Here is a 24,609-nt window from a genome sequence, read left to right as displayed (position 1 = left end):
AGAATAGTAAAGAATACACTACCTATTGTTCAAATATATTACATATGCAAAGGTAGGAATACATTCCTGGTTTGCATACCACATTCTTCCTTTTTCACCTAACAAACAGTATTATCTTACTAAAGCACACTGTCTGCACCCTCATCTGTGTAGTAAAGAGGAAATAAGATGTGGAAAAAATACAACAAGTTAACCTCTGCTAATTGTAACTCTCCTAAAAATAATTTTGAGCTTCTAGCTCTTCATTTGGCAAATGTATTCCTACAAATAATCTGACTAAATACTACCATGGATAAAAAACTTATATTCGTTAATGACAGTAAGGTGAACATTAAAAAACGAATTAAGGAGAGAAGTGCAGAATTTACTGGATAACTTCAAAGACAACTCCATATGTTCCACATTTTCTGTGGAAGGCAAACACTAAAGACTCTTAAGTATTTTAATAAGAAACCATTTTTATTCAAATGCAAAATGTCCACTGTGTAAAATACAGAACTGTATGTTTTAGTACCCATGTACAAACATTTCATGTAGGATACCTGCATTGTAGAGATGAGGTGGCTATGATGCTTTCAACTCCCAACGTTTTAAAATTTAATGTGAAAACAGAAAGACAAGAGAGCACAGATTTTCACTTTGAGGTTCAGTCCTACCTCGAGGTTTCTTCAAAAACTAAAAAACAGATTAAGAGTATTTTAGTTTTCCTATATATTGCATGTGCTTATGCATTTCATTGTCACAATTAAACAATGAAAATTGTATGTTTATTTGGTTTTACAAAACCAGGCCATTCGTCCATGAACGTAAGTGCTAATGTATTTTAGGACTCCTACTACAAAGTACTGGTATTATTCTACCACTGTACTTTTTCATTAACATAACAAATATTGAAAAGGGCTTCAATTTCGGAGAATTTTACCTTAATTCTCAAACACGAAGAAAAACAGTACAGCTGTTGTCTTATGAGGAATATTGGGCAGCTTGCAGTTTAAACACTACCAAGACAGCTGACGCATTAATACTTTTACTGCAAAATTGTCACAGGAGACACTAACCTTAAACTATCACAGAAAACATGGAAATGGTGATGTGCTGCAAGCATTAAAAAGAAAAAACTATAAAGGTGCTAAATGCCAAAATTATTATATAGAGCACAGATTTCATGTAAAGTCACAACTGCATGACACAGAAAGGTGACAGTTTATCCAGTTACTGCATAACGGCAGGTCACTTCTCTTGCTTAATTCTAATGCATGAGCAGAACACCTGATGTGACAAGAAATTATCAATTGACAGATGCATCTCTAGTGCCAAAATCAAATTTCTATTCACAAAAGAACCACTGAAGAATTAAAACAGTTCCAATTTCTGCCTGCTGGAGAAGGGAGAAAAAAATAAGCCTGTCCTATAAAGAGTGTTTTCAGGTTTTTCCTAGTATTTAAATTCTGATGCCAACGTTTGAACTTCACTAGTACATTTCTTAACTTCAAATGCAAACTACTTCATGCAGTTCCAAATACTCATGTTAGGTGTGAGACAAGGTCACCTAACAAAAATAATTTGATATTAATTCCATTATACCCTTTATTAATGTGGTTTAACTTAAGAAAACCAATTGACTGTACCTTCTATTTTTATATTTGCCATGTTTGATAACAAAATGTACCAGTCTAGTATATATATTGGAACAGCACCCATGTGAAAAATCTATTTTTTTAGTGTTGCAGGGGATTTTGAAACTGTATATCTATTATCACTTAATACAGGCTCCAACACCTGCATTTCAGTCAACAACAAAACTTAAGTATGTAAGAATTTTGTTATCCACATTTTAACAACTTAAAACTGAACATTAAAACCTCATTGCTTAACTCATGAACTCCTTTCAATCAACCCCTATTAGTTACCACTTAACTGGTAACTGAGATGCTCCCAGTTTATAAAATCACGAGTGCACCAGAAGGTGAAATTGTTATGCAGCCTTCAATAAAATTCATGTTTCAGATCTAAAGACATGTACAAGAGATTCATAAATGGACAAGGAAATCAAGCTGTTGAAGAGAATGATGAAACTGTCATAAGCAGTGAATTCCAACAATTAGTAGGCCAGCAAGTGCCATATTGCAGTGGACAACTAATTAATAAAAAAACTTAAATAAAATGAATACTGTTCCCAATCAGTTGGCATTGTTATGACTTTAAGTACTTTTTTTAACATATACATACTTTATGTCTGTCACAAAGGTGCTAAACAGCCACAGCATCTTAAACTCCAGATTTTCAACTGATACAGTATATGACATGTTATGACAAAAACAAAAGATGCATCGCTCATTGAAATAGCTTACTTTTTGTAAGATGTACTACATGCAGGTGGTAAGATATAAACATGATGTAGTAAGTGGCAGTAAGATGGTAAGATGTAAACATGACAGTTTTCCATTATGAGGATATTCTGAGATGCTTTTAAAAGCTGAAGTGACAGTTATCAAGGTATAGCAAATGCCATCTAAATAGGGGAATAGTGCCTATTTTCCGATAAAAGAGAGAACTACACTTTATAAACCTCTACTGAAATGTTGATTTTCATGCATGCAACAGGAACTTATCAACATCCTGCAGGAACCACTATCAAACAGTTTGTCGGATAATCTTAAATCAGATAAAGCTTTCAATCAATATTATTTACACACCTGTTTGGTCATTTGTTAACTCTGATGCAGCTGTGAGGGCTTTGTGATGCAGCAGATAAAAGCAACTTAAGTGTGTACACCAGACACCCTGTATTTGAATTACACCAGGTGTAATTTCTATACCACTTCTATACATATATGGAAAGCAATTGCTGCCACCCATAGTTACTTATATAAAAGTAATAACATGTACAATACAACAAAACACAATAAATGACTTATAAGTAGTTTAATTCGAGTACAGTTAGCAGTGATATCACCATACAGCCACCTTACATGTTTCCTATAATGTTTTGTAACTGGTCATATGTTTCTGATATCTCTGCATGTAGTTATATTGCCAAAGAATTGTCTGTTATGAATTATATGCTGCACCACAAAACCTTATAAATGTGTTTTGCTTTATTAAGACATGCATTCAATAATGGGAGAATGAAAAGCCTAATTTTAAATCTCCTTTGATAGCCATCTTTACTTCTGCAATTTTATATTGAAACATACCAAAACTTTGAGCTTGTAAGGTATGCAAATTAGGAAAGCGTTTTTAAACAGCTAAAACACTGTAGAGTATTCTAACTTTCAATAATCTCATCAGGAAAAGGGGGAGTGGTTCACTAAATTCTATATAATTATACTCTAACTATAAAAAACTATATTCTATATAATGTGCCGTTGACTATATTTCTGTATGATTAAAGTTAAAAATGACTTTTTTCCAAAAGCTGTATCCCTAAAAAGCTGCTTATTGTCCACGTCAACTACTGCAGCTTTTATTACTGGTAGGCTCAGCTTTCTTTAAAAAAAAAAAGACTCTATACTATACAACCTATGTTGACTCATTTTTGAAGGCATTTAAATTCCTATCAGCATTTGGGCTTGTCCTCAACAATTTGCTGAGCTTCTCTTAACAAACAGTCCCTTGTTAGAGAAGAACATGTCACTAAGAATACAGCATTATTTGATGGCTGTATCGGTCTTTTTATTTCGAAACATAGGCGGTTACTACACTAAACCTGTAATAAAGTGTTTTAAAAGTGAATAAAAGACGAAAATAACTGGACAATTAAAAGACAGCTTATAAAACAACCTCGTATTCTTATGTGGGTAAATCTATGATGACTCCGCAAGAAGCTTCTACTTCTATTTCAGTTTTTCTTTATTCCAAAACCTATTTTCAGACATGGATTTTATGAAAAGTGGGGAAAATCCAAATATGGACCTTAAAAACTACTGTTAGTTACGTCGAGTTTCCTTGTCTTACGCCTCGCAACGTGCATGATTTATTAGGGTTTCAGGGATTTCGATGGTCCATATAAAAGGACTGCCTCGACAGCAAAAAAAAAAGCATGTACATGAGAAACGTGCCTAACAGGCTTGCTAAAATCCACCAATGACGTGTTCAACACCGTTTTACACTAAGCAAAACTACATTACATAAACGCCTAACCCACTTATTTCATGCAACACCAGCTGCTAGACTGCATGTAGAAAAGAAACGAGCTGAAAAACCGCTGGGCGTTCAAGGTGTCGACACAACCTCGACAAAAAAAAAAGGAAGCGGGGGATATTTTTTTTTACTGGACATTAATATCTACTTTAAAACCATTTCTAGTTCATCAAAAAGCGGCAGGAGGGGAAGGGGGGTGGAGGACAGCACCCCCCCCCTTCAGTTTCCTCACTGGCCTTCATTTCCCCCTCCTGCTTCCAAAACCCCTTCGCCACCGCTCGCGGGTCCTGCCTCCTCACTCCATACAAGGACATGTCCCGTCCCCCAGACTTCCACCCTCTGGACCAATCAGCGCAAATCATTAACATTTGCAGACGTAAACAAGCCGAAACAGGAGCAAAGAGACTCCGGTCAGCGCTGCTGAAATGACGCATTTTCGACAGGAACAAGGGGGCTCGAAGCTTTAGAATCCAGGCACGGTGGGAGGAGGGGAAGGGGGTCTTGAATCCTCTTACATTAACATGACACTGGGGGAAAAAAGAAGAAGGGATCGCCTGTTCTCTTCACTCTTCTCCCAGCCAAGGATGCATATATAAATAAAGCCCAGTCGAAGTTCACCTTTTTAATCCCGGTTAAGGAAGTGATTCTAGCGCCACCCAGCCCCCCCTTTCGAAACGAAGACTATTTCCAAGCATAAACAGGGTGTGGCTTAATATTACTACTGTATTTGGAAGACACAAAGAAATTAATAAAATGCTCGTTTAAGAAGTAGCAACAATGTGAAGTGGACATTACTTTAGTTCAGAATGCATTTATTTCACAACGTGCGTACGTAACTATACACAACGAAGTTAACCAAGTGCTTTGACATGCTTACACGAGAAACATGAAAAATTCACGACATGGAACAGTGGTGCTCATTTTTTTTGCGCCCATACGGTTGTTTAAAAAAAACCCGTCTGAGTTACAACTTTCAAAAAAAAAATTCCAAAGGAGGTTAAAGAAAACAAAGACCAAAAACAAACATTTTATTAACGCTATAAATATGGCACAACGTCGTGGGAAAAAAAACATCGTTCGGCAAAACGATTGTGCAAAATAGATTGTATTTTAATGTCTGGTTGGCAACAACTCTCCCCCCCCCCCCCAATTTAATGATTTCATACAACTATAAATCTGGCGCCAAAAAGTCCATCTAAGCAGACTTCAGAAAAAACAAAATAATGTCTGCACGTCCCAAATTTCTATTCATTAATAAAGAACCTTGCATAGAAGTGGAAGCTGATCATAAAATCCGCGAAAGCATTAAAAAATTAATACAATGTTCAGGATCATCCTGGGCCTAAACCCACTCGCCGGTAAAACCGCTTCAAATACAATATTCTTCAGCTGGGACACGCTAGCAAACTACACGGTACATAAAATGATCAAATCCAGAGTATATCGTCCTACGACTACATTTAAAAACAGCTTTTCTGGGCTCCACGCTTTGGAAGGCCAACAAGCATGAAAAGATCCGTCTCTGTAAAGTCATGAAAACAGTCCCTCCATATTTCCCTAAAAAAAAACGCAATTTCTGAGAGCTCTCCAACTACTTCCTCACAGGTAATTCGGTTAGTCATCGCAGAACGCAATCGGTGTCCCCTTGGGTACACACTATGCCGTGCATCTTACGATCCCGAAAATATCGAACTGGAAAATACATATATAGTCGAAAAAGCAAATAAAATCCTCCTCCATCTTGAAGCCAGCCCAGCAGCTGTTCAGGATTCTCCATCTTGACTCTGTTGAAAACGCAATAATTTTCCGGCCTTCTTCGACTAAGCCCGCAACTAGCGCGAATTCACCAGCACAGCGGTAAAAATACAGGTTTAATACTCCATAAGCGCAAAGCCCGGTGGCTTAAATAACTAACAGCATTTCCCCCCTTTTGAAAATATCTTGTCCTTGTGTCCTCCATCTTGCCTCAGAGTTTGAGTTTCAATAACTCCGCGGCTGTCACGTTTGAAACAGTTCCGACATTAGGGGGGATAACAAATGAGAAAATACCAAACAGAAAAAAAATGCATATTAATCGTTGGTGTTTGATCTGCGCGTACCGAAATAAAACGGTGTTAAGTCTGCTCCTCGTTTTGAAAAAAATCGAGTCCGTTTAAAAAAAACCATCTCCCCATCGACTCTCTCGTTCCTCTCTTCCTGACACCGAAACACGAACCTCCGACACAAACCAACACAAACACAAACCAACAAACTTCCAGAACCTTCTCCGCCATTTTACAACTTACCTCGCCGCAGAGAGCAACCCCAGCAGACTCCCCAAGCCCCTAGTCGCAGCGGTAATCCAAATTTGAAAGCCTTGGAGCGCTTAATTTTGTTAATTTTTCTTCTTGGCTATTTTACCGACCGAGTTTGAAAGTGGCGGTCACAGGCGGTTTTGGACTCTCTCTCTCTCTCTTTACCCCGCTTGCTCTGTTCGGTTTGTTGTTTCGATGATTGAGGAGAAGGGAGACCTGTGCTGCAGAGGCGCCACCTGCCGGTCAGAAGGAACGGCGTTCGTCTCTCCGTGTGTTGGCTGACATCTAGAGTCAGGAAGAAGGACCGCACGCAAGATCGCTATGGTGTTCTGAGTTAACAGAAAGTCAAATATTTTTAGAATATTTTTGTAAGCAATCGCATGAAACATTTTTGTTTCCCTTCTGAGTAGTTATTATTGTATTATACAGTCGTCTTTATCCAAGGGAATGTGCATTAATGCAAGCTATCCCAGCTAAATAACAACAAAAACAAAACAAAACAGTACGTGTACTAAATACAACTTTTAATTACTATTTATAATAAATGGAAAATTTTAATTCCCTGGAGGTATACAAACATAAATATGTGGAAAGATGCTGCGTTCTTCAGTCTACTTCTTCGGTAAATAAAGAACTTTAGTACGATTGAAGTCGATTACTTCACCAGAATACATCTTATATTTATCTTAAGAAGTTATCACATTGCACAATGAAAAATAATAATAATAATAAACTTTATTTTATATAGCGCCTATAAAGGTGGCTTTTCAAATTGCTTTACAGGATGACAATAACAATAAATAAGAGAATACAACAATAAATAAGAAGAATACACAAGATAAAACACAATTACAATATAGAGGAGACTGTGGATGGTGGTACTAAGAGCAGAGGGGTAAAGAATGGAACCAGTTAAGTAAAGGCTTTTCTGAAGAAGAGGGTTTTGAGTCTGGATTTGAAGGAGTTTAGAGAAGGTGACTCTCTGATATCCTTGGGCAGAGAGTTCCAGAGCTTGGGGGCATAACAGGAGAAGGCCCTGTCAACCATACAATCTACATGGGCTTGGAGCTTGTATATATACACTGTTGTAGGCTAAACATTTATTTATCACGTAGATCTAACTGCAAAACTTGAATGAAAATGAAAAATTAGTAATTTTAGTAATTAGTCTAACATTATTTTAAATTATTTGAAAACATTGGGTAATTTTCCAATAAGTTATATAATAATCAAAATGGCAAAATTTTAAATTAAAGAGTAGTCGCAGTCACTCATGGGTTTAGACTTTTTACTACGTATCACCTCTTTTTGGCTCTATATGGTAACCATTGGAAAAACTTGGAATAACAAAAGGCAACATTATGATGTTCTTCCTTGTATGGAATTTTATAAAAATATTAGATATAGTGTGAAAGTAACACTATGTGCTACAGGTACATATTGTATAACAAATACTGTGCCTCTAAAAAGTATTCACCCCCTTGGACTTTTATTGTTACAGCACGGAACTGAGACTTTTTGCCACTCATCAACACAAAGTACTCTTTAATGTCAAAGTGAAAAAAACTCCAGACATTTTACTAATTTAATAAAAAATAAAAAACAGAAAATAATTGAATGCATAAGTATTCACCCCCTTGCTTTGAAAGACCAAATTACCTCTGAAGTAACCAGCTCTCTCCTCCAAGTCACATGCTGTAATTATTTGATTGAAGTCCACCTGTGTGCAGTTGAGGTGTTTCACATTATTTTAGAACAAATACACCTGTGTCTAGGACTTTCTCCACTTAGTGCATTTCCAAAGAAACACTACACCATGACCATGACCATGACCATGACCATGACCATGACCATGAGGATGAGGATGAGGATGAGGATGAGGATGAGGATGAGGATGAGGATGAGGATGAGGATGAGGATACATTCCAAGCAGATCTGAGACAAGGTTCTTGAAAAATACCAGTCAGGGCAAGGATATAAGACAATTTCCAAGGCATTGAATATACCTCAAAGCACAGTGAAGTCCATCATTAAAAAGGTGAGAAAATATGGAACAACCGTGAATCTGCCCAGAAGCGGCCGTCCTCCAAAACCGAGTGTCCGGGCAAGAAGAGCCGTATTAAGGGAGACCACCAAGAGGCTTGTGGCAACTCTAAAAAAGTTGCAGTCCTCTATGACTCCCGGGGCGTTTCTCAAAAAGAGTAGGGGTCCTGGCCAAATTTCCCATTGGCCCTTACCAATCATGGCCTCCTAATAATCTCCATCTTTGAATTGGCTTCATTACTCTGCCCTCCTCCCCACTGATAGCTGATGTGCGGTGAGCGTTCTGGCGCACTATGGCTGCCGTCACATCATCCAGGTGGATGCTGCACATTGGTGGTGGAGGGGAGTCCCCATTACCTGTAAAGTGCTTTGCGTGGAGTGTCCAGAAAAGCGCTATATAAGTGTAAGCAATTATTAATTATGACTGAGACCGAGATGTGCATGAGCAAACAATAGCATACACACTTCTTAAATCTCCCTTGTATGGAAGGGTGGCAAGAAGAAAGCCTTTGTTGGGGGGAACTTGTATCACATCTTGACTGGACTTTCCCCAGGCATGTGAGAGACTCAACAATTTGGAAGAAGATTCTATGGTCTTCCAAGGTGGTCCTACCAAGTATTATCTCGGGGGGTTGAATACTTATGTATTCAATTATTTTCTGTTTATTTTTAATGTAGTAAAATGGATGGATTCCCCCCACACACACTTTGACATTATAGAGTACTTTGTGTTAATGAGTGGCAAAAATTCTCAGTTAAGTACATCATGGATCCATGCTGTAACAATAAAATGTGAAAAAGTCCAAGGTGGGTGAATACTTCTTATAGGCACTGTATATAATCCAAATTATTTTATTAATACACAAACGTTTGTAATAAGTAGAATTAAAGCCTATAGATGCTTAAATATTAACACTTTTTTTTCTTTAATGATCCAAAATAGATACAATTATGGACACTATTTTGAACAAAATGTTGGTTTCTATTTGTCATGCACAGCCCAGGGACTTGTCACCTGAGAAAATGCAATAAGATAAACTAAATTCAGCAGCACCCCAGTGACCTACTATAATGTGTCTATCTCAAAATAATCTCAAAAACTGAGATTCTTTATCATAATTGATCCCAGTAGATAATCCAGTTTTTTTTCCATCTCCAGCTATACTTCATTACCTTGTTAGTCATTTGCTTCAGCATTTAGCTTTTATACAACGGAAATCTTTTGTCTTCTGACTTGGAACTGCCTTCTTGTTCTCCATTTTATGAATATTACTTTTTATGTATGAAATACATTTCATTTTTACACTGAATTCTCACAGATGGACACTTTTTAGACTTGATTTTATTTCTTATTTTGATTAGCAGATGCCCTCATCCAAGGTGACTTGTAATATCTTTGTTTTAAGATCTCTTCACAGCTGTTTTACCTTTTAAGATAAACACTTGGATGTCCAAACTGATACTGTACATCATTCACTTTTTTTCTCTAGGCAATGTGAGGGGACAATGAAAAGGCATATAGAATGCTACATTCTATAAGTTAATTTAATTATATAATGCATTTATAAGAGAAAATAACTGATAAAACATAAAAAACAAATAACAGAACTGAATCTTTATCTTGAAAAGACAAGTCAATGTGGAAGCCTGACCCTAAGTATTAAACATCCTTAAAAGAAATTGACTAAGTCAACACAGAGGGCCTCTTCATGGAAAAACTGTGAAACCGGAGAACACGAGGGAAGAGTGTTTAAAACTGAGAAGAAAAAGGTATCAATTTGTAACCTTGAAAGCGGTTATGTTCTTTCACCAAACATTAATTAAACTGCGTTCAATTTTATAAATATGACCAATGCCTTCAGCAAGATTTTTTTACTTGGGTTATCTATGACAGCAAACTGATACTAATGAAGAAATACTTTGTCTAAAATCAGCAAGTCCAGCCTTTGGTCACTTGAGGTAGTTGGTGTTATGAGGATCACAACATCAAAATTAACGGTCCACCTTGCAGTCATCTTTCCCCCTTCACTGTACAGGGCTGAAATGCAGACAGTATACAGGAGATGCTCGAAAGCCCTGAAATCATATCACCGACACTACAAACAGAAGATTTTATCTATCTGTCAAGTAGGAGAACAGACACCACCATCCGTTAGAAGCTATGCATGTCCACCATCAGTTCCACTTGATCATGTCTTTCAGTTGTCAGATACCAGGCTTTCGATGAAAGTCCTCTTCTCCTAGTTTAACCAAGGCAATTACACCCCAGCAGGACAGCAGAAGCGTTTAGAAGATATGGTAAAAGCAAACTTGCAGAAATGCAACATCCATATCAACTCTTGGGTGGTTATATCCCTTGACCAAATCAGGAAGAGTTGTCCAGAGACACCTGCTCAATCTGCCTCAGTGTGAGAAAATCCCATATTAACCTTTATCGGTCACCTTCAGGTTCATGGAAGACAACCATTCTTGACCCCAAGGGATAGCCAATGAACACATGATTATTTAAGCATATTGAGTGATGCTAATTGTTTAAGGAATCTTTCTCTGTTTTCCTCACATACATCAAGTAAACTGAAGTTTTTCATACAGTTATAGCCACTAATAACATTTTTCGGCTCCATGATGTCCAGAGAAGTCGTGCAATTGAATTGACAGACACTACCATGCAAATATGTTTCCTTGAGCATCATTAAGATGACTATCATCCCTTGACAAACTGGAAGCACTAAGCTTCCAATAAATGTAGGCTAAACTAATCATAGCTCTTGTGTGTTCCAGTCTTCTGACTTATCAGTTGCTTCTGTAGATTTATCAAGTGTGCCGAGTTGATGGTGACATTTGAATGGAGTTAAAACTTACTGAAATGAAATTAGGAAGTCTGTAAATATCAAAACATTATTATGTTATCTGTTTAATAGAGTTGTAAATGACAAAATAGGAAATTAGAATAGAAAAACAGCATTCAAATTAGAAGCTGAAGTCGCAACTCTTACTGTATGTTTCATGTGCTACTCAGTCAGATTGTGCCATTTGGCCTTTTGAAATGATTTCAGATCTTTCTTGCTTCTTAGCCAGTTCAGTTTTCCTAGCGATAATCTCCTTCTCTTGGCTCTGACATTCTGTTTGTCTGTTACTAGCTGACGCAGGTAAGAAGAAAATGTCAATTCTGCAGGGGCCAAAGTGCACAATGCTTCTGCACTTAAGAGCCTTTTACCATTTCTTTCATATATTTAATAACCAATTGCTACCTAGACCATCTAGCAAATCGAACTCAATAACCAATTTAAAGTTACTGGGTTATTTAATTGGCATAGGCAAGCAGATTTGTCAGTGCACACAAACTACATGTAAAGGGCCTTTAAAAATTAAAAAAACTGGGAGTTGTAGCCAAACTTTATGAGATAAATAACATACTTTGATATGAGAGACTGAGTGCACCCAGATAAGCTCTGGGTTAAATGGCCTTCTGATAACAGATGAATGAGTGATTGTCTCTGCATATGACTTTTGAATTACAGTTTCTAGACTTTTGAGTAATAGGTTGTGATTGATACAAAACTATTTACACCTCCAATTCTGAAACTTTAACCTATTCTAATAATTTTAATAAATCTAGTAATTTTAAAGTTTATGAAGGGGAACAAACAAATCAAAATGGAAAAAATCAGATCAATGTAATGGTTCAAAGATTTTGAGCATATAGTTGACCTTAAGTTGGAAAAAACTTAAACCTAGAACAAGCTTTAGATAATTATCCTGTGAGGGAAAGTTTTCCTCCTTCCTTAAAAGTATTAATCATTACAGCTAAATTAGGAGTTATATACAAGATATATTGTACCTGTGCTTTTTACAGGTAGTATTTATAATGACTGAGGAATGGCTGTTTAGCCTAACATCAGACCACTGAGAACAATCAATTTGAGATTTTTGCTTCTGACAATTGGCAAATAAACCTTAAATATTACTTTGTGGAGTGAAATACTATTTTAAAAGCATCCATTGTAAAACATTTATAATAGGTTTAACAATAAATCCAGATGCTGCAAGCTGGAAATACGAGTTTGTCCATTATGTTATACAAAAGAGTAGTGATCTCATGGGAGAAGAGCACCTCTGAAGCACTCTTTAGGAACTTTTCAATAATGGAAAACACCACTTAAGCTTCAAACTAATTTTTTAAGTACCCACTGATTTTCTGCAAAATGATAATTGAACCTGTGAACACATTTTATACCATAGTTTTGCTTAAAAGTTAGTTTCCCTCTTTTCTCCATATAGTCTTTATGAACTGATGGCACACATAAAAAGTATTGATTCTTAAGGGCAGGATGTGTCTTCTTCAACCACTGTGACTTTTATCCACTACACAATTTCTTCTCTATTCTAGAGAAAAGAAAAAAAGATATTAAAGATTTTTTTCCTTCTGTACTAGTGGTCCTCAGAAAGGTTTTCAATAGTATTAATAAAAACCTCAACTATAAGGAATTATAGTATGATACTCTTATAGGTGCATTGAAAACCAAGATCTATTGATCAACTTTTTTTTCTTTACTACAAAATGTTAGCGTGCTTTTCATTATACAAATTTAAAGACTGAATACAGTGGTATAAAAAAAACTAGCTATGCATTCCATTTAAAGTTTTAACGGTTATCTTTCCATCACCTGGGTTTCAAGCCATGCTTAGACCACAAACAGAAGAAAAATTAGAAAAGAAAGCATTAATATTAGTAGTGAATGTAAAAATATTTTAGCCAAGAGGTCATCATATTTTTTCTTAAAGAAACAGTTTGTGTCTGAAATTCCTATTCTTTTTAGTATCAGACACAAAAGTAAAAGCAACATCCTACAGCAAGCAACCCAGGAGGCTGAAAATGGATTTCTGCAACAGGGAATGTGAAGAGTACAGAAACGTGAGGCACAGTGTCTAATGCCGTGCAGATAAACAGTTGTGGATTTCCTGTGCAGGGTACATCAAACCTAACAGAGCAAGAGCAGAACGCATCTCCACCATCAGACACAAGAAACAAAGTGCACTGAGTAGTTCAGAAGTATTTATTCTTCAAAATGACAAATAAAAGCCCCCATATTTTAATATTTAACACAAATTGTTCATCTTTAAAGGTGTACAGTACAAATGCACAGTAAGGTGTACATTCCAGGCACACATCTAATTCTCCTCATGAAACCTCCCGGTTACAGCACACCCACCTACCTTATATCCTGTTTAAAAGGTGTACTTTTATGCAAATGAAAAACAACAAAATTTATACACAAAAAAAGTGTTTTTCTACTTGGAATTAAACTCCGTTTAGTGTTCTCTATAGGTCAATGATGGTCAGTTTTGGTAAATCAAAATGTAGTTGGATTCATGTTACTACAAAAATGCTTTGAAAACAAATTCTGATTTATAGATCACCTTAGAGGCAGCAGCATCATCATCATTTCAGACATGGCATAAAATTAAGTAACATTATTCTCTCCTGTACCAAGGCAAACTGCCATCTTATTTAATCAAGAGTATGTATAACCTATTCAACACCATTATTTTATATTGTATATACACTGTAGATGAAGAGTACTGTAATATTTGTATGCATGTAAATTACACCAAAAGATTTAAAGGCTTTTTTAAAACGTTTATTACATTATTACTATTTTAAAATGCTCAAATTTAAGAGCTAAAAAAATATGTCTGTAGTTTAAACTGTTGGCTTAAAGCTACATTTGATATAGACCTCATTGAAATGTTATTTCTTGTGAATTTCTTAAAAACAAAATATACATTGTATTGTTATTCCTTTAATAAATTTATATATAATCATTAATGTTCTTTATATATTTACACACACAAATTCCAACACTAAAGTGCTATATGGAAATTAATCCCAATAACCCACCAGTAAAAATATTAATCAGAAGTATCTGTTCTTCATGATACGAAAAGTTAAAATAACAGATTAAAAAATATAAATAATCTATATATTTCCTCCTTTTATGTTTTAAAAATAGTTATATTTTAAATTGTCAAAATCAGCTTATAAATGACTGACTTACCATTCAAAAAGTCAAAACACAAGGCCCTATCCACCGCCACCCTTGTTCAAACAAAAAGTTTTTGAGTCTGACCAAATTCAGATCTACTCCACAAAGGGATTCAAAAATAATATAATATCACTTCAAAACAATCTTGCACAGGATTGCAAGGATCACTTGGGTCATTATAATCCATTTGTTATAAAATAAATCTTGTTTTAATGAAAATTACGAAATGTAGGTTTTGACTTTCTGTACTATAGCTGCACAGCATATGGGGCATTTACTGAGGGAGTCGGAGCACCTCTTGCAGGTCACCAGGTGGCCACAGGGGATGAAGACTATGGCAATGTCTCTGTCCATGCAGACTTTACACTGCTTCTCTCTCTGCAGCTTTCGGAGTTTCTCCATGGGGTCTTCTGCCAATGTAACACAGAGGGAGAGTGAGCAGAGGCAGGTTTTACCAGCTTTACCAGACTTTTCTAATCCCTCTGCACATTGGGACTGCCCAGGTGCATACCGTCTTAATAATGTTAAATGCAGTTTCCTTGAACATTACGGTTTTCTGTCATTTTGCTCAAGGGAAACATCAAGCACTCAAAATCACTTATGTACGTTTTAGTAGTTCAAGTAGACAGCTGCGTCAGCATGCGTAGGCCGCAATGGAACAAGTAAAGATTTATTCCATGCTGATAAAGACTCCACAGCCGAAATTCAGTTTTCAGCATGGAATAAACCTTCGTACATTTTAGTCGAAATGCAAATGCTCAGTGGAATTGTAATTTCTATAAATTTATTTTATATTATTTAAATGGGAAGAAACATAAGTATGAACTATTCATCACCTTGTGTTATTTCAATTAAAATATAATTAAGCTGACTTTTTCTTCAGCATTTAAAAAAGTATCAAGGCAATAAGGAATAAGGAGATTTGTAGGTCAACAAGATGACAAAAATATCTCCATTAGAACATTAAACTGAGATTATGCTCATAGACTTGACATCATCTTCACAATGATAACTTCAATGGCATTAGTGGCATTGCTAAAATCCAACTCTTCATGCCAAAAACTAAAAGATTTTTATCAAAGCTTTTCATTTTTCTAATGCTTGTATAACTCTTGGGGTTTCCTGAAACCTACTCATAAAGTTGAATTATTAAGCATTAAATTTCATATCACAATCCACAGTATTATATCCATCAGTTTAACTGAGACTACAAATCCTCCTCAAAATAATTACCTATTAAGCCTAACGCGCCATTTGCAGTCCCAGTTTCTCAGACTGGTCAACTAAATATCGGTAACAAAAGAAATTCATTGACGTTACAGAAAAAAAGACATTTTATGAACAAAATTATGAAGTTTGTGAAAGTACTGCAAGTCACAATGTTGTCAAACTCGCACTCAAGTTCCCTCGAATTGCAATGTGATGGGTTCCCTTCTGCTCACTAGCCTCGGTAATGACTAATGTAAATTGCATCGATTTTGTGATGCACATTGCAGGTTTGACAAGTCACTGTGTACATTTTACTTTTATTGCGGTTTGATATACATTCAATAATGCAGATTCTTCATAACCCCAAATTAGGAAAACAACATTGCAGTGCCGCTTTAAATGAGATTCTGACCACTGGGATATAAATGCCTTTGTATTCCACAAGAGGGAGACTACAACACTAGGATCGGTGCGGGATATGTCAGCTAACCACAAGCACAAAACAAGAATCTTTGTTTGGGTCATCCAGGCTTTCAGTTAAAACCACTGGAGTTACTTTTGATTTATTGTAATATTACATCTAATACTAATCTTTCTTCCCACAATAGAAAGAAAAAAATGTCTTCTTAAAAAAAACATACCATCATTTTCAGGCGTCTCTTCTGAATCACTTTCCACGTCTTCATTCAGAAGGTCTTCAACCAGAAGCTGCACAGATTTGTACCCTTCTCCAGTTGTACGGATTTTCTCCAAGATTTTTGTTTTCACCTGGGTCTCATCCAAGCCCATTTCTAAAGCTCTTTGGGCCACCTCAGAGAGCATAACATCAGACTCTGCAACACATTATAGACGAGGAGATTTTTTTTAAATTTAAAAATACTTTTCAATTGAGTGAAAAACATTTACACTACTTTGAGATTTAACTCTGGCATACCACTTACCAAGAGAAACAACTTTTAATTCCAGCGTTTTAACACTTAAAGGTCCCCACTGAACATTTATGTCTAAATAAATGAAGACTCATGAGGTTCAACTGCATGTTGAAGGAGATGAAGGAAATAACTTTTTTAATTTTCAGTGGAATAAACTTTAGTCATAACATACCTTGTTCAGATACAGATAAACTGTTTTCATCATCTTCATCCTGTAAAAAAAAGTATTACAAAATATTACAAAACATTGTCTGAAGCTAGCTAGTTAAAAATGATTGCAGGATCAACAAGAATCATTTTTGTTGATAATGAAAAAGGAAGAAATTATATATAATGTAAATAACTGTGATTATCATAGAACAATATAAATAAACTCAATTTACACAATATCATACTTTGTTACTTTTACAATCACTAAAATTTTCTAATTTGTATTGAGAAAAATAAAACATCTACAGAAACAGGTTAAATTAAACGGTCTAATTACAAAATAAAAGGAAACCCATAAAAATATGGGTTTAAAAACCTAATTTGTAGCATGAAAAAATAGTTTTTAGTATTAGAAAAGAACTCAAATACTTCTAAAAAAATAGAAACAGATAACATTTTAATTGTCCCCCCCAAACGTAAAAATTGAATGTTTTTTTTTTTTTTTTTTTATTGTTAAGGGTAATATTTTAAAGTATGGCAGACCTATGCAATATATAAAGACTTCGAACTGGTCACAGAAAGAACTTGGACTTGCAAATACAAATACATAGGTTCATTATAGCAGACAGAAATTTGTATAAACAGGTTATTTTTAATGCATTAAAACTCCAGACATATTACTCTACAGTGGATATGCTAGACAAACATTTTTTTACAGAGACTTCATAATAGTTTTTACATTCCAAAAGTGTAAGGTAAAGAAAGTGCAATAAGAAATCATAGCCATCCATACTTACAGGAAAATTTCTTCTGTGGTCTCGCAACTGCATGCTGTTCACAAACTGCTGGCCTTTCTCCATAAGCACAAAGCTACATCTGTTTGTTTGGAAAATAAGAAGTAGGTTTAGTAAAATTCTGACACTGGAATCATTTTTATTTGCACGTGGAATGAACTATGCCTCACGTGAAACAACAAGCAATAAAAAGAACTCATTCTAATAGCTTATGCAGTTTTTACCCAGGGTAATACTTGGCATGTTCTTCCCAGGGCTCCTCATCCGACTGCCAGTCTTTTAAGCCTCCTCCACACTTGAAACATATCACACGGTCCTGAACACCTGAAATTGCACAGCTACATGTAAGCCTTCAAACGCACAGAGGTCAAATATAACATTTCTTCTCTCAGACTCATTTATGCAGATTAAAAGTGTCATACTCTGGGTTAACACTTTACTTCATCATTCGTTGTTAACTATTCAACACCGGTAATGGACAAAGTTATCCAAAAATGTACTCATTTTCTTTAGCCAATACATGGATTTTTTAACAGCTATACAAACTGCATGTTCTTACTCATGCAGTTGTGAAGCCTACATTTCTTGTTGCCTTCCAAGTGTCTTAACATATATAGAGCAAGCTTGCATTCTGACCTGATGGCTTAGAGAAGAATCGTAGATAACTATTAACTACATATTTGGAAATATGTTAAATTATGTTAGTATTTTGCAATGCTACTGAATTTGCTCAGATACATTTGTACAGCACCTTCAGTATAAAATCCTGCTCGGGCAAGCCTCTCGGGGTCAATGGGATGAGGTACACTAGCAAAACTTCGGAGACGATCCTCAAAGGACTCCATGTATGTATGCGAATGGTTAGCACTTTCAGGAGGCAGCTCAGAAGGTATGTTGCCGACATCATGACCGAGGATGAAGAAGCAATTCGGAAAGTGCCTCTCGTGTTCCTTCCAAGGTTCGTCTTGAGGTTCCCAGCCTCCCAATACTCCTCCACAGTAGAAACATTGTACTCGGTCCTGTACATCGAGGTAGTACAGACCAGCCTGAGCCAGCTGTCTCGGCCTCACAGGGACCGACGAAGGCCATTTCTCAAATGTCTTCAAGCGGTCATCTTCCCTGCACATGTGAGGGGTCCTTGGGTAGGTGGAGTTGTCCACGATCTCTCCTGTTCTCAGGCGGTATTCCAGATCTTCTGCTTCTTCATCATAAGAGCCATTGGCCGAAGGATCGGGGCTGTCATCAGGGCTTGGCCTCGGGAATTCACTGAGAGCAGCATGCTGGGAAGGGAGCAGATGTGTGCAGCAGAGGTACTTGCAATTGGGGGACACCCGATGGTGTCTCTGCACAGGTGCATCCCCTCTGCGCCAGTTCTCCACCGTCTGATTGCAGCTGAAGCACTGCACCTTGTCAGCCTCACCAGTGAAATAGAATCCTGCCCGGGCTAACCTCTGAGGGGACACCACGTCGATGCAGGGGAAATTTGAGAAGGACCGCAATCGCATCTTCATGGCCGACATGTCCACACAGTTGTCCGATTCAATATCGCTATCATGTTGAGCGCTAGCCATAATGTATCTTGCAGAGGTTTCTTGGGAGGTCTGGTGATCTGAAGAGAGAACTGCCTGTAATAAGCACAGGAGAAATTAGCACGTTGAAAATGTAAAATTATATAAATCCATATTTAGGATTTATTATGGGTATTAGACTTTTAGAGTTTGGGTCCCTAGCTAGAGAGTGTTCATAAAACTACTATATTCGATTTCTAAGATAAGATTCCCATTTATATCTGGGAATATACCTGGGGGAGCAGAATATATGGGCGAAGTACTGTGGCTTTAAGAAAGATCACATGCAGGGCTTGTCATTTCCATGTGAGGCAGGAGGCATGCGATATACTCTGCTGCTCTGGCAGCCAATAAAGACTAGGCTCGGCACATCAAATAATGAGACAGTCATGAGGTTTAGTCTATACTCTGCTTGGGCGTATTCCGAGTTTACTCTTATTACATAACATGGACAGATCCCAATAAATAATTTTAAAACTACGGTAAATATGGTTAATTAAAAACTGAAAATAAGAAGAAAACCTGTTTCTCTCTTGTTGGTGCTTATTTCTTGTTTCTTTGCATTACGGCTTTAAAATGTGCTATACATTTCGGTGAGAGTTTCAACGCGATGTTTTATACTTTCAGCGAAGTCTAATACTTGCACAAATGCGCACGTGTGCCGCTGACACTTTCGTACAGTAGACAAAGCAGAAATGAAAGCCTTAAAAAAAAAAGAGTAGGCGGGGGAATCTGCTGCTTTGAGCATTCCTTTGAGTTGCGTTTCATAAGCCCGTCTAGCCACCGAAAGCTTCATTGTCTCGCCACACCTTCCATTGTGAAAGTGGTGTGTAGGGAAGAAGCCAGGAAAAAAAAACTGCGACTGAAATGAGAAGAAAACTAAAAAAAATCCCTTAGAATAAAATCCACCATTACTTTTCGTTAGAGAACTTCTCGTTTCTCCGTTCAGTCATTAAATGTTCAGAAAATGTAAGGACCACCTTTGAAAATCTTGGGAAAGCATATTTAGTACACCATGTCAAAAATGTAATAACCTGTGTCTTAAATTTACGATTTCTGAGTTGTAACTGCCAAAAACAACCTCGGTATTCTTGTTTGGTGGAGAGTACATTGTGGTGCTCGCCTTTACAAAGGAACAGCAGTGTTGTTAACAACATGCAACAGGGAATGCTGGGAAGTGGATTAGTGCAGTTCTTTCACAGCGAACTGTCCAGAACAGCCCACACTTGCCCAATGAGGGTCACATCCAGTGAAAAGCCGAGCCATGCAAGAATAGTAATGTGCAGTCTCTCCCTCTAGCAATGTTTAGACAGCGTGACCTGTGAGAGGCAGATGTCCTGCTCAGAGAAAAAGTTAGTAATTAAACCCTTGCTTTTAAAGTTTTGAGAGACCTTGCAAATATTATGGAGTACAGTACCATAGCCCACACATTTAATACTACACAGAATGTTAGCAATGTTAGCACTTGACACTCTTCTGCTTTCGGGTGAATCACTCAGACCTATGTTGGAAACTTTGTACACCTACAGCTTTTCTCAGTTCAAAGTTTTTGCATTTCCTTGAACTTTAAGATCATACTGACAGGAATTAAAGTATTGCTGACAGAAACGGCCCAGTCCTTATAAATAGAATATTCAAATCATCAACTAGAACTAAACTATTTATTACAGGGACACATTCAATATAACAATTATATATAACAATATAAAGACTGATAATCTTTGAGGCTTTCAAAGTTAATAAGCACAACAGAAATATTGTAATTATGCATTATTCAAATTCTTATTTTATGTTCACTAAAAAGTTAAAGTAGGTTTTCAATATATTGTTAATTCTTCTCTTACATATTGTCTAATATGTTACGTTCTGGGCTATTAGATATACAATATATGACAAAAAATAAATAAAAAAGGAACAAGAGGATCAAAATTCCCCTTTTTATACACTCAAAGGGGAAATTCATTTTTCAGCGAGTATTGTTTCATAGTTGGAGAATTTCCCATAAAAAGGTATTTGTATGGGCAGTATAAAGGTGCATTGAAGAGAACAACATCTTGTTTCCCTGAGATCAGTCCTATATCCTTTTTAAAGTAAAAATATTTTTATTCACTGACTATAGCATGAATTAGTTTTTTTAAAAGTACTCCTCTCAAATCAATTTAGGTCTATCCATGCAGTCGTACTATAAATTGCTGTAACTGCAGTTATAGTTTATCCTGCTTAAGTATATACAGTAATCAAACTGCCACCTTCATTAGTTTTTGAAATGTGCCACTTTACATTTTGCTCTCTACTCCATTAACTGTCTTCTAAATTCCCCAAACTCTGTAGGATCTGGACTGTAACATTTTGAAAGTCAGCTGTATTATTTAACATTCTCATGCAAAAGGCACACTCAAAGAACATGCAGGTCAGGCACAATGAAAAATCTTCATGCTGTAATGCTGTAAGAGTTCATGCTGTAAGGAAACTATGGATGCTTAACCACATGACAAGAATGAAATAGGTAACAACAGGGGTAAAGCAAATTGCTTAAGTTAAATTGGACATTTCACTCCGAGTACTAGAAGGATTCTACTACTCACATCTCAACTAGCTTTGTAGATTTTGTTGTTCAGAGTTTTGAAAATTGTTCAAAATATTATCATAGTCATTTATGAAATACATTCTTGACTACACTAAAATACATACACAAACAGCAATTTCAATGAGTTAGGTGTTGTGCGTGGGCACTGCATTTTATGAAGACTAGGGAATTCTGGTGTAAGAGACTTAAATGAGAAATGATGTGGACCTAAGATTTAAACAAGGGTACTGAACCTAGCTGCTAGATTTGTTAGTAACCAGCTGATAGTACATTGTTCATCAAAGCAAATCATGAATAGTGTAAGGGACACAAAGTACAGCCCAGGAATGCGGCACTCCCTTACAGTCTCTTAACACACCTGGCAACCTAAGATCTAAACTAATAAATTACTGGATAAAATAATCCTTACTCTCGCTTTAATATGTAGATTATTGTTAGAATTTAATAAGAACTTAAACGTGTCCAAGCGTACAAATCAATATTGTGTAATTGCATGAGCACTAGGTTAATTGTTTAGCAACAACATACCCCGATCAATCACAGCCCTTGTTCCCACACTTTGAACCTGTAACATGTGTCCTTTTCAAAAAAACAAACATTTGATCCTTCTAAAAACAAGTTTCACACTCTCAAAATGTCACACAAAGCAAATTCATAATAAGTGACACAAAATGAAACCTATTTTGAAAAGGAGCAACATAATTTTAACTAATCTGGTATCTTCCAATAAGATTAACTTAAAACTGTAATAAAACTAAAAACATTGGTAGAGGTCTTACAGACTCTAACCCATTATTACAGATAAACTCACACACTGCTCATTTTTAATTTACTGTAAGCAAAGTTAGATACAGCCAATACCAGAGCCATAACAGCTCAGCTACTTAACCTATAAAACTCTCCAAACTTTGTAGAGGGCAGACTTTTCTTAAAATAATGTTATGTATATCTATTGTTCCTACAAAGAGACAACACTACATAAAATTGCATTTAGATATGCCTCAGTTAAAACTCTGTGTTGGAATAGTTACCGATACTGTCAAATTTACCCAATGTGTCACAAAGGCATGTTTCATAGTTTTCATATTCCTTAATAACAACCTCCTGTTGTTCTTCAGTTTAGTGTTTAGGGGCTCTGGATTTTTAACTGGAAGATGGCAGGTTAAAATCCCATCACAGTTGTACCATTGAGCAAGGTATTCAAAATAATGAATTGGCACTTCCAGACAGTAAATAAGAAAAAGGTCTGTCTATTGATTTACCTGGTTAAATATTCAATAGAATTTTAAGACCCTAATGCTAAGAACCCTGACGTCTCTGTTGTTAAAGACATAACACCAATAACCTATTAATAAAACATCTTGTGCTATTGCAGAATTTTCTTTAATATTTTAAAATTAAAACCCAACTAGATCTTAAATGTCCAACGGCACCATGCGCTTGAAAGTGTGGAAAGCTGGATTACCGACACCGCCAAATTCAATACACTGTAAGTACACCAAAAGCCAAAGTATTCACTTCAGCTTCTAGTATTAATATTGTTCTCGTATTTACATTAAAGTAAATTAATGTTTCTCATCTGTAGGTAAAGTAATCTCACCTTTCATACATGAGAAATTCGTATGCAGTCTGTTTCGTAAGCGGTAAGCAAGCTAAATCTATATTTAAAACGCAGGAAACATTCTTGCTCATTATAGGGAAAATATCTAGAATTAAGTTACTGCTATAAAAGTAAGATATTCAATTTGACAGTGTTATTCTTATCATGTTTAACTAGTGGCTGAAACTAACATGTTACCGAAAGTACCAGGGATCCCTTCATGGTTTCGAAACACTAACTGAAAGTGTCCAAGTCCATGACATCTCCGACGACCGCAACATCTTTATAAATTTCTATGCTATATTTCAGTAAAACGCGCATTCTCATTTCGCTGTATATTTCCGAACTTATTCCTGGTACTGTCCGGATTGTAATGCAAAGGCACAAGGTGGTGCACTTTAAACAATTATGTCCTATCTGGCACCGTTTCCCTAAATAATACATTTAAATACTGTATATTTTCATGTTCTCAATAAACATAATTGCTACACGTTGGTACTTACCTGTCACAGTGTGTCCCCTTTCGCGTCCTTAGTTTGATTACTCTCCGGGTACCTTCTCTTTTTTCGCTTGCTTTCCGTACAATTTATGTTAAAGAGCCGGAAGTTACGCATCTGACATCAAGCGCTTTCGGGAATAGTGGGTAGCATGGGGATTTTCAAACCTATTTGATTGGAGTGCCCCTTGCAGAAATTCCGTCAATAGTAGTCATAAATTATAGGTAGAATGTCTGTCATTATTGTATCTCTAGTATTAAATATCAATTACTAAAAGAAAAACGGTACAGATGTATCATAAGCGCTACCAGTGTAGACGTATCACGAAGGTCTGTATTTCCCCTCTTCAGGGCGAGTAAGAAAGCCTGTTCTCGTTCTCTCTTCATACTGTGAACAGGAAGTTATCCGTAACTTAAAAAAAGGAACAAGCAACGTTTTAAACATTTAATAAAAGATGAAATATTAAATTAAGCTTTAACAAACGCCTGCCACATTCCTAGATAAATGCACACGACCAGTGTTATTCTATATCGAAACGGCTGTTTAGTTTTTATAGTTTTAGTAGCTATATCATCGTCCAACTGGCAGCCCACGGAAGCTAAGCACATGGAGCCTGGCCAGTACCTGGATGTGTGACCTCCTGGGAAGGCTATGGATGCTGCAGGAGAGGTTTTAGTGGGACCAGTAGGGGGCACTCACCGGGTCTTTGTGGGTGTTAAAGCCACAGTATGGCACAGTATCTCTG

General features: G+C 36.4%; 2 protein-coding genes across 2 annotated transcripts in view; both read right to left on the bottom strand.

Moving 5' to 3' along the window:
* The window catches only part of stag2b (STAG2 cohesin complex component b), a 43,137-nt gene extending 36,486 nt beyond the window's left edge, over positions 1 to 6,651 (bottom strand). Inside the window, exon 1 of the mRNA XM_088596736.1 lies at positions 6,429 to 6,651. The gene's annotated coding sequence lies outside the window, so the exon portion shown is untranslated. The remainder of the gene's footprint in view (positions 1 to 6,428) is intronic.
* A 6,872-nt stretch (positions 6,652 to 13,523) lies between these two features.
* Positions 13,524 to 24,239, bottom strand: xiap (X-linked inhibitor of apoptosis). Its single transcript, XM_088596734.1, has 7 exons — positions 23,871 to 24,239; positions 18,364 to 19,237; positions 17,837 to 17,936; positions 17,616 to 17,694; positions 16,841 to 16,880; positions 16,378 to 16,569; positions 13,524 to 14,937 (listed from the first exon to the last, which is right to left on the bottom strand). Exons 2-7 carry the CDS (start codon positions 19,181 to 19,183, stop codon positions 14,747 to 14,749), a joined length of 1,422 nt encoding a protein of 473 aa, XP_088452860.1. The 5' UTR covers positions 19,184 to 19,237; positions 23,871 to 24,239; the 3' UTR covers positions 13,524 to 14,746.
* Between the last annotated feature and the right edge of the window lie 370 nt (positions 24,240 to 24,609).

Source organism: Lepisosteus platostomus, chromosome 10 (assembly GCF_059453375.1).
Source record: "Lepisosteus platostomus isolate fLepPlt1 chromosome 10, fLepPlt1.hap1, whole genome shotgun sequence".
Lineage (NCBI taxonomy): Eukaryota > Metazoa > Chordata > Actinopteri > Semionotiformes > Lepisosteidae > Lepisosteus > Lepisosteus platostomus.
This window is presented reverse-complemented; position numbering and strand designations above follow the sequence as displayed.